Source organism: Myripristis murdjan, chromosome 8 (assembly GCF_902150065.1).
Source record: "Myripristis murdjan chromosome 8, fMyrMur1.1, whole genome shotgun sequence".
In the NCBI taxonomy this organism is placed as follows: domain Eukaryota; kingdom Metazoa; phylum Chordata; class Actinopteri; order Holocentriformes; family Holocentridae; genus Myripristis; species Myripristis murdjan.
Genome location: NC_043987.1, coordinates 27,218,189 through 27,229,486, shown reverse-complemented (window position 1 = coordinate 27,229,486; position 11,298 = coordinate 27,218,189). Strand labels below are relative to the sequence as shown.

The 11,298-nt window shown below is 45.2% G+C and overlaps 1 protein-coding gene across 1 annotated transcript in view; it reads right to left on the bottom strand.

Moving 5' to 3' along the window:
- The window catches only part of syt3 (synaptotagmin III), a 28,049-nt gene that overhangs the window by 5,228 nt on the left and 11,523 nt on the right, over positions 1 to 11,298 (bottom strand). Inside the window, 5 exon segments of the mRNA XM_030058658.1 lie at positions 114 to 243; positions 1,043 to 1,214; positions 3,934 to 4,054; positions 5,489 to 5,707; positions 8,814 to 8,940. Of these exon segments, the coding sequence (XP_029914518.1) occupies positions 114 to 243; positions 1,043 to 1,214; positions 3,934 to 4,054; positions 5,489 to 5,707; positions 8,814 to 8,940 (769 nt within the window).

Genomic DNA, 11,298 nt, shown 5'->3' with positions numbered 1-11,298 from the left:
TTGTTTGTATTATCTAATGTGTTGTGCTAAAAATAACCAAAGGAGAACAGATATGGCAAGACATGTGGCTGCACACACACACACACACAGACACATGAACATATGCACGTTACCTCGACGAGTTGATGCCAGTGCTCTATGGGTTTGCGTGGATTGGCCAGCATGGCCGCCCAGTGCTCCCTCCCTGGACCTTCGGCATCGCTGCCCACACGACACATCCCTATCACCTCATTATGACCGATACTGACACGCAGCGAGGGACGAGAGCAGGCACAGGAGGGAGGGAGAGACACGGAGGGAGAGCAGAGAGAGAGAGAGAGCAGAGAATAAGGGAGGGAGGGGAGGGAGAGATGAAGAGAGAGCGAGTCAGCTTGTAACAGAATAGAAGGAGAGAGAACAGTCTTGTGAGGAGCAGGGCGAGAGAGCCTCATTTATCAGCCTTGAGTACTGGGAAAAGAATACAGTGGCTCAGGAAGGATATTGAATAGCAGCTCACAAATATACACAGGCCCGCATAAAGGCTGCATGTCAGCGGGGAGTGAGCACGCACAAAAACACACAAACATACAAAGGCACACACCTATGGAGAAGCCAAATGGAGGGCTGAGTACATAATAGGGAGGCGGCGCATCCACACACAAACACATCAACCGGCCAAGTGTTGCTGCGAGTGGCAGACAGGCAAACACTGCCAGGGTTTCACCGCGCCTCACCGGCAGACACAGCTTCCTTGACTATTAGCATAAGCCATGCCTATTCATGAGCCGGCCGTCCTCTATGTAAAACAGTGAGAATGTCCACCAGGAGGCTGGCTCCCGAGGGGGGGCCTCATCGTGTTCAACACAGCAGCAACACGATCAGAACGCAGCGGCCCGAGAGCGATGTGCAAACACACAACCCAGCGAGCAAAAACACATCACAATAACGATCAGTTCGATATCATTAACACCCCCTGAGCGCTCGGCGGAGTGATAACGCCGAAAACGTCTGGGCGAATCAAGCCCCCCCCCCTTCCCTCCCTCCCCACGCCCGCCTCGCTCACCAGTCGTAGTCCATCACGGCGATGATGATGGACACGCTCTCGATGTTTTCGTTGGGAATGTCGAAGACCAGCGCCTCGTTGTAGGTGGGATTCAGTGTGTTCTTCTTGATGGAAGTCTTCCTCTTTTTTAGCCTGCGCCCGTCACACATCAGAGAGGCCTTTACGTACGGGTCTGAGGAGGCACAAAGAGAAAAAGAGGCAGGGAGGGAGAGAGAGCGAGGAGGAGGAGGAGGAGAGGGAGTCAGTGGAGAGAAAGAGATAAGGGTGATGGGGGGGAGGGGGGCGACTCCTGGAAACGCTATTAGGTATTATGCTCACAGGTATCCGTCTGTAACACATAAAAGGCATGAAAATCAAGTCACCTTGGCAAAGCTGGATTAAGAATATAAAGGAGGAAGCAGCACAGGTTGATTCACTTGAGTTATCCATTCGGCGCGAGCAGCTTTGTGGTGGCAGCCTTGGGAAAATACACACCCAGGATTTGATTTTTATGCTGCTTTTTTTTTTTTTTTTTTAAAGCATCTTTTCCGGCGCTCCGATCGCTTTGTGATCATTACGGCAATAATAGCGGCGGCGCAGTCATTATCGTCTCGCGATCTCGTTTTTTAATCGGAGAGAGCGTCGCCGTGGCGGCCAGTCGCCGGGATGGATAACGAAATAATTGGACCTTCTATTAAGCTCTTTGTTAATTCAATATTTTCATTAGCATTCACACCTCTTGATATCCGTCCCACGGGAAACGCTATTGTTGTTTTAATGCATCGATTCTTGCGGTGCTACATTTGCAGTTTTGTAGCCGTGGAAGGTTTTTAAATAAAAAAAAACACTGCAACAAATGTAATGGCTTGCAATTACAGCTTCAGGTGAGTATCTATAATGCATAAACACCGCCGGTCCAATCGAGCTGCAGTCGCTCCGGCCTTTCAGGATGCCGTGTTTGTGCACAGCAACAGGCTCAGAGGTGCGGTGCCTCCATTTCTCCGTCGAAATTTCCACCCTCAGACGCTCTCACCCTGTTAGACATCACCAATCTGTGATGCTCGGGAGTTATTTTGTGACTAACTGCTGTAATTTCCCATTTTTGTTGTACCCACTTTCCCCTCCGCCTGCCTCGTCCGCCTCCTCCGTTTGCCATTTCGTACTTTTCCCAGAATGCCTTTCGACAAACCCCCCCCCTGGGAGCTTGCCTTTTCCTCTTCCATTCAGCTGCGGGTTACGCATGTAGGTGGAGAGAGCAGTAATGATATCAATGGTAAGAGCAAGACAGTGAGTTTCTCCTGCTGGAGAGGAGTGCCAGAGTTGTGCCCCTTACTAAAAAAAACAACAACAGCGTGTCTTGCGGCTGCAGTGCATTCTGGTCTGTTGTGTCTACCGCCTGAAGAAAACGGACGCCTCCGCCTCCGCCTCCTACGATGCATTTCTTCGTGCATGATTGTCGAGCGATGCTGCAAAAACGCCGGCTCTCGCGCTTTGATTCTGTGGGACTGACACCAGTCCTTGTTGATGTGGATGTTTCAGATCGCTGACAAATATATATCAGCGTGACTTCACATCGTCTACGTTTGGCCCGGTTTCCTCGGGAATAAGAGGATAAAACAGCAGCAAGCAGCAAAAAAAAAAAAAGCCCAGAAAATGCACGGTGCAATGCCAGCAGCTGTATTTAAAGGCTAACTACACCCAAACCCCCAAATCTCTGTGAAGCCCGGCCTCTACAGGGGGAAAAGTAAGGCGCCACCTGTTGAACCTCCCACCTTCAGAGGTCGGGCTTCACAGAGAATTCCTCTTTAAAATCCGTCATGATTTTAAAGAGCAACACTGCAGAAAGTCAAAATCTTACCAAGATTATTTGTCTTATTTCAAGTAAAAATGTCTTATTTCTAGTCAAAATATCTCGTTACACTTAAAATAAGACATGATCACCTCAGAAGTAACTTGTTTATAGACAATTTTTACTTGTTTCAAGTGAAAATGTACTTGAAACAAGTGAAAATTAGCTTGAAACAAGAAACAAATTTTGCCAATAGTGTAATGAGATATTTTGACTAGAAATAAGACATTTTTACTTGAAATAAGACAACTAATCTTGGTAAGATTTTGACTTTTTGCAGTGAAAATCTCTTTAAAATCCGGAGCTCCGTCATGTTTGATTTGTTGCAGGAAAAACAGAACCCGGTGCCTTTCAGTCTTCACATACACAGAAAAACAAGAGAATACAAAAAACAACGACTTGGAGACGGTCACGGAAAGGCGATTAGCCCAGCTGGAATATTAATTATACAATTGCAGCTGACATTGTGAAGTGAAGGTTTACGTGAAACGCGCCGCTAAAGCTCGACCAGCATGGACATGTCGCCGCAGACGCCAGCTTTCCAAAATGTTTTCTCCAAAGGTGACAAACTTGACGTCTTGATTTCTGATTTTCCCTTAAATTTCAAGAAACATTTTTTTTCCATATTGTCATACATAATGTCACCAACATACTCTGAATCAGCTGGTTGCAAAGCTTCACTGAAGCAACAACACACTCATACTGAGTGAAGGACCCAAACTCAAGATGCTATTGTTGTATCGCTGCGGCATTACAGCAAATAGGAAATATCTGGATATCCAGAAGGACATGTTTGGTGGAAACCTTGGGATCTCCACTAGCATTTAAAATAAAGTTCTGTGGGTTGGAACAAAGATAATGATGCTGATTTTAAGAGGTTTATCTTTTGGCATTTGATTAAACACAACAGACATTTATTTAGATGTAATAGTTCTGCACTGGAGCTCGGTGTGGCAGCATTAAACATGTTTTTTTAACTTTAAAAATGAGTTTTTACCCTGGCTGCATGTTGGATTCTGTAGCGGTGTGAGTGTAAGCGTGTGTGTGTGTGTTAATCCTGTACCTGAGAAGCCGGTGAGGTCCATGGCTTTGAGGTTAGTGGCCTTGATGACTGTAGCGGTGAGTCTGCCCGCAGTGGGCAGGTAACACAGCGAGAAATTAAGCTCCCCGAGATCAGCTTTCTCCTGCAGGTCGCAACACACACACACACACACACACACACACACACACACACACAAGCACACACACACATATATGAATTAGAGGTTAAGCTGAGCTGCTGTGATGGTAATACGGGTGACTAAAGGCCGAGTAACGGAGGGCAGCCATGACCACGCCACTATCTTTTGATTTGCAATGATTGCGATTATGGCGGCGAGTCCGCGGCCGGAGATCGGAGCTCCGCCGCTGATTGACACCGCGTGACAGCAGGCGCCCAAATCTGGCCGGGCAGAGTGTTTAGCGGAGGGGAAGTGCCGTCACTGCAAATGAATCATATGCCAATCTGTCAATGTCCCCAAGTGGAGGAAAGTGTTAAGTAGAGGCGACAATTCTTCCAGGCTTTTTATATCTCTCTCTCTCTTTCTCTCTCTCCTTCTCTCTCTCTCTCTCTCTCGTCCACTGATCTTCTCGCTGTCTGCGGTCTCAGCGGCACCACAGTAATGACACCGGCGGTATTCAGGTCACACTGCGGCGGGAACACTCCTCGGCGGCTCTGGGCCTCGCTGGTCAATATTTCCCCCCCGAGTGGAAAACACTGAAGGATGCTGATGTTGAAACTCACTTAATAAATGAAACACCCATGCCAAATGTTTTTTTTTTTTTTTTTTTTTTTTAAGACCTTGTACTTTTTAATTTGCTAATGGTCCTCTATGCATATTTCATATAATTTTGCTTAGGTGCTGCAAAGTGAAAAATGCGGTTGCTGGCTTGTCGGTGTCTCTCCAGTAATCTGTAAAAACTTGCCCGAGCTGAATTTTTCACACTCTGGGGCTGAGCTATACGGCATCCTTTAATTTCCGATATCTGTGTGCTCTCTGCATACAAATTCACACACAGACTCCCACACAGCATATGTTTCAAATCCTAACAAAACAGTCATCTATCTCAACCTATAGAGCCCATATTTAAAAAGCTGGTGGTACACACACCCGGAGATTCGAATGTAAGAAATGCAAATGCACTAAAACTAAACTTGTTTCTGTCACCGGCCTCTGTAACGGAAACATTTTCCTGCACGCTATTTTAATATTTTTCTTATACACTGCATCCATCTTTCCACTCATTTTTCCCTTTCTCAGCACGTTCCGCTGTAATTTTGCACATCCTGCAATCACGCTGAAAATCAGGTTAATTTTCATACTTTTCACTCATGTATTTCCACCTAACACGCTCTAGTGTTGTAATTGCCCATTGTGTTGCGTTTAATGTCCTCTGTGTGCTCTTGTCTTAATTGCATTTTATTCTTTACCGCTGTGTCCAATAAATCGCGGCCGCAGTGACCTAACGCGGCCAACGAGATCATTAAAGTTTCATCTTATCCGATCTAACCTTGGCCTCCCTAACAAATGAATGTGTTGGCTGATAATTTGGGGTTAGTGCCGCGGTCGGGTCCTCACCGCGGTGCCCTCCACGATGTCCCTCCAGATCGGTTTCTCCCCGGTGCCCTCGCTGAAGTCCAGCAGGTTGTCCACCACCACCTGGCCGATCAGGTCGTGTCGGGAGAAGCGGTCGAAGTCGTACACGGAGAAATGCAGCTTCCTGGAATGTAGCTCATTCAGCGGCACGCCGAACTGAAAGGTCTCGTTGAACACCGGGTTCAAGGTCTTTCTGTGGACCTGGGAGGGAGACGCAGAGGGTTCAGAGTTATTATTCAGCAATAACAGTGAGGCACAAGAATAATAACGTGGGATTCTGTCTGCTGCTTCGGTGCTAAGCTCCCCTGGCATGCGACAGCGTGGGCAGGACGGTGACGTCTTTCTCCTCGGATTTTCTGTGGATCACCAAATCTGTGGATTTTGTGTTTCTGCAGGTGGCTCATGACAACTACACAGCTCTTCCTCTTCTGTTTATTCTGAACAAACTGGAAATGTTAAACACTTCCTGTGCAAGTGTTGAGAGCAAACATGGGCAACTGGCGGCCTGCGGGCCACATGCAATGAGAAATGACTGACTTTGACTCTCATTTACTTCACGGGTCGCTGCTTTCATTTTGACCAGTAGGGCAGAGCCATGAAGCTCGATGGCACTGCCTGTCGGTCAGTCTCAACCAGCAGGCGTTTACGTAACGTTACTACTTCTGTCTTATGAGCGGAGGTCAGAGGTCACAGCGTGGATTCGCCCACCAGTTTGTGACGTGGAGAGGTGAAGACGGCACGAGCAAAAGAAAAACAGACACCGTGTGTTTCAACACAGCTGGGAGGCCGACTGCCTCTTCACGGAGTTCAGAGGTAGACCACAATGTTTCCTGTGCTTACAGACGGTATCAGTGATGAGTGAACAAATATGAAAAACACACCGCCGCTGCCAGACCTGCCTTTATTACAGATCTTACAAGTAAACAAGCAGCAGCACCTTTTCAAAAAAGCTTTAACTGATCAAAAATGTTCTCCTGATGCATCCTACCTGGAGCTACCAAATCCACAAAGCTGTTGACTGGAGGAGAGACAGTGAATGGGAAAATGTGTGTTTTTCATAAGGATTTAAACTATTTTGTGGCTGTTACGCCCCTTAAACGTTGCCCATCCCTGGTTTAGAGCATCAAATGTAAAAACTTAACTGGTTAAAAGTAGCGTTACATGGTGTTACATTAACTGCAAAACACTTTTATTTACTGGAAAATGCAGATTACTCTTTAAATACTGCAAATGACCTTCACTGGCAAACAATGTGGTTTATGTGTATGAGTTTAAAAACAAGGCACAGATTAACGAAATGAATCTGTGGAGGTTTGGTGTCCTGGCGTCTGATTCCCAGTGTGCATCTTTTTTCTGGTCCAGAATATAAACTTTTGTATGTTATTGAAGGTAACACATTTACATGAGCTAACTGTCCTTTTTTGCACTTTCAGTCTGGAAAGGGGGGGGGGGGTCCACGCACATCGGGTGGGTTTTTTTTATCGGGACCTGTTTTTTCTTAATCCTTGAAGGGTGCATTTTAAGATTCTGCCAGGTACCAAGCTGAAATAATGTCCGATAGGGTTCATTTTGAAGCCTTTTAACAAAACCCTGGTACAAAATCTGAAAATGGAAAAAATAGAAAATAGCATAACTTTTGAACCATACATGCTACAGGGACAAATGAACACATTTTTCCATACAATTTAGACCCAGGGAATCCATTAAAATGGTTATTATTACGATTCAAGCACATTTTGACTCCATTTCAGGACAAAAAACTACAAAAAACAAAGCGAAAATCGTCCTATCACATCTATATTTCTCTGTTTGCTAAATATTTTGGGTGGATTTTTCTTGCCAATTTTTTTTTTTTCTCAATCCTTGAAGGGTGCACTTTAAGATTCTGCCAGGGTCCAGGCTGAAGTCATGTCCCGTGGGGTTCATTTTAGTTTATTTTAGCTCACGTCCAGCCTGACTTTGCCGCTGCGTGCCGGCCGAACCATCCGCTCCATCTTTCACCCCCACGAGGCGACAAATAAAACGGATGATGTCAAAGCCGGCGAGTGGCGATGACAACGCCGCCATTATTTAACCAACCAACCGCCATTTCCCGCTCATCATCTTTTAACACGTTACAGACGACATTTGCAAATTTATCTTCAATCGGAGACGGTCCTTAAATTGCAGCTTCATTATTTGTCAACTCACTAGTGGGGATTTATTTGCTATGAAAGCGTTTTATATCAGAGCTGTCACGCGATGAAGCCGGTTATAATTAAAATGTGACACGCGCTCCATTCCAAATCCAGCATTTGTCACCGCATGAGTGGGTTTGTCACTCCTGCTTATTAGCACTTGATGATTACTTGTTAGCTTTAGATTAAACATGGGAGCTGATGCAGAGGCAGTGTGCCTCTAGTAACCAGAAACACCGACACTCTTAACGTGCGCCGAAATGTGACAGCCGGGCGTCCTCTCTCTCATCCCAAAACAGTGTGGAGAGTAAAAATGAAGCAGCGTGGCAAAGTGACGGCAAAAATCCACGTTTAAATGACGTTTAAATTGAATAATCATCACCAACCAATGGAGAAGCAGTGTTATGCAAATGATTCAACTCTTTTTCAGGGGCTGAAGGAGCTTTTGTGATGCGGAGAAAGCGCAACCGAAAAAGAGAAAATTCAAACAGCCGCATCTCTGTTGTCTCTGAAAACTCACTTTTCATACTTTGTTGGTTCTACACTCATTTGGTATCGATCACGTTAGAAAAAAAAAACATTCAACTTCAGAGTTTCGGTCTGTTTTATTCCCATGCTGTGGGAGAGCATCGGGAATATTTATGAGCAAAGAGAGAAATTTGCGATGCCTTTGAGCCGCACAACAAGGCCGGAGCGGCTCCTCGGAGACTAAATCAGCCGAGCGTCCAGAGGGCAGGACTTTTTTTTTTTTTTTTTTTTTTTACGGACTCGAGGCTCGTTTCCCCCGCGCTCAGAACAGGCACTGAAATGTACTCGCACATTGACTGAATTGTCCTTAAACATTGGAATAACAGATATGAGCTCTTAAATGGAGCGGTGGCCCCCCTTGACTAGTCTGAAGGACATTATCTTGAATAAATTATGCCTCTAGATTAGATTAGATTAGGCTTGATGAAACTTTAATGATCCCCGCGGGGAGATCGGGTCATCGCGGCGGCAGAGAATGGGAGGTGGAGAAGAAAGAGGCGAAAAAAGTGAGCGCCGAGGATGATAAAAAAAACAAGTGAGACGGAAATTTTCGCCGCTGAGGACAGGAGGGCGGCGCAGGTGAGCGCGGTGGGCGGAGGCACCTTGGTCTGGAATTTCTTCTTCCTGTCTGGCAGTAGGTAGATCTTCACATACGGGTCAGAGAAGCCATTGGCATCCTTCGCTGGCAGGTCCAGAGCTTTCAGGATCTTCACCACCAACTGTTCGGTGCTAAATAAACACACACACACACACACAGAGAGAGAGAGAGAGAGAGAGAACCCTATATTAGACTTTCACATACTCACAAAAGAGACTGAGGCTCAGACAAGGCCAGCATGCACACACACACACACACACACACACACCAAAATCTATATTAGACATACACAAACTTACACAAATACTCTGTGAGACCCAGACAGGGTCAGCCCACACACACACATACGCTCCCTCAAAAACACACACACACACACACACACACACAAACACCTGTGCAGGCTTTGTATAAAGATAATAGCGTAGGAGGTTCAGATCTCTGGAGCGAGGAATAGCGTGTGTGTGTGTGTTTGTGTGTGTGTGTGTGTGTGTGTGTCATCCCTGCAGCTGCATCATCGTTGCAGTATCAGCGATGTGAGATGTGAGCTCAGTAAGCACAGATGTACAGTCAGAAAGCAAAGAGAGAGAGAGAGAGAGAGAGACTGAGGTAAACTCAAGCTGTTAATCATTCTGAACATATTACCCTGTTTGGGGCCACACACACACACACACACACACACACACATGCAAATACGCCGGCCCACACAAGGACACACCATGCATCTGTGCACGCGTGGAAATACGTGCAAGCATTAGACCGACGTGTCCGGGAATTTAATTAAAACGCGGCTTGTCGGTGTCACCCGGCTTCGATGTGGGATTCTGTTCCATCGCGGTCCAAATTCACCGCCGGCTCGATCGACGCCGCGCGAACCGACGACGGGAAGACTTCAGCGCCGGGCGGATTCTGACGGGACATTTTAATCAGTCTCCACAGAAGTATGCATGAACATGTTTTCCTATTCTTTTTTTTTTTTTCTCCCCTGATTAATTTCATTTGAGAGTTGGAGCGTCCCACGACGGCCTAAATGCTGTTTCACACTCTTTTCTACACTAACAGGAGTGCAAATCTGCTGGAAACAATGAATACTTGTATTTACTGAGTTTTTCTTTCTTTCTTTCTTCTTGGTTTTTTGATGGTGTTGGTGGAGGGGTGGTGCTTCTTGCCTGCTGTGAAGATTAAGTCGGAGGGGGGGTGTCTTCGTATTTGCTGTAAACATGTGGGCATGTAAAGCCCTTTGAGACTGTAAACAGTGATTATGGGGGCTTTAAATAAACTTGAACTTGAATGTGTTTTTTAGCATTAAAGTGGCCACATTTTAGGAATATGAGCACCAAATGTTTTTTTTTTTTTTTTTTATACAGGAAAGATTAAAATTAACAGCACAGATGTCACAGTTGAGTAGGCTGATACTGGCTATCGGCAACCTCACAATATCAGGATCAGCTTTTGAAAGTGCATATCAGGCGAAGCCAACGCACACACACACACACACACACTCACGAATACACACCGACAACAAGTCTACACAGACCAAGACGTCCCCCTCGGTTGATGTTTGTCACACTAGGTGTCATTTGCGTGTGTGTGTGTGTGTGTGTGTTTGTGTGGTGTCTAAGACCTGACAGCTTGAGGTTTGGGGAGTTTTTGGCCAGTTGGTGGCGCTGTGGTGAGCCAATCTGCTTCATGTTGTAACTTCTTAACCCTATAAAGCCATTTGTATCATATATGACACACATTTTCAATTCCGTTTTTCATTTTCAGTTTAATCAATACTTGACCAAAATACTGTTGTATACCTTTGGACACTTCCCCTGTTCACCCTGGACCATACCATTGGCACTTCAAGTACATATCATATATCATACATGTCTTTAGTGTATATATTTTGCATATTTAGTCTCTATTGTATATACTTTTAATTTTAATTTTAATTTTATTTTATGTTTTTATTGATGATGCTGCTGTAACGTGTGAATTTCCCAGTTTGGGATCAATAAAGTATACCTATCTATCTATCTATCTAGAAAGGTCGTGTATTAACATATTTTTTTATTTTTTATTTTTTTTATATATATATTTTGTTATAGGACTAAATAAAGGGTTCGATTTCAAAAAATTGGAATTTTCTGCCAATTCTTTCATGGTTCAGGCTTTATAGTATTAATGGCAAAATAAAAATCCATCATTCCAAAAAAAAAAAAAAAAAAAAAAAAAGGTCATTAAATTTGACCCAGCCGTGGTTGAGATATTGAGCATGAAGCTTGAGGCCCTGTTGGCCAGTTGGTGGCGCTGTGCTGGATCAGTCAGGTTTACATTCAAAGGTGTTACCGGCTCAGAAATCACAAGTGACGGACAGATGGACGGAGCCTAATCAGTCCCTTCCCTGATCTTACAAGCACATCCACTCACACTCACACGTGAACACACACTCACACACACACACACACCAAAGCGCACACACACACGTCTTTACATCCATATGCACC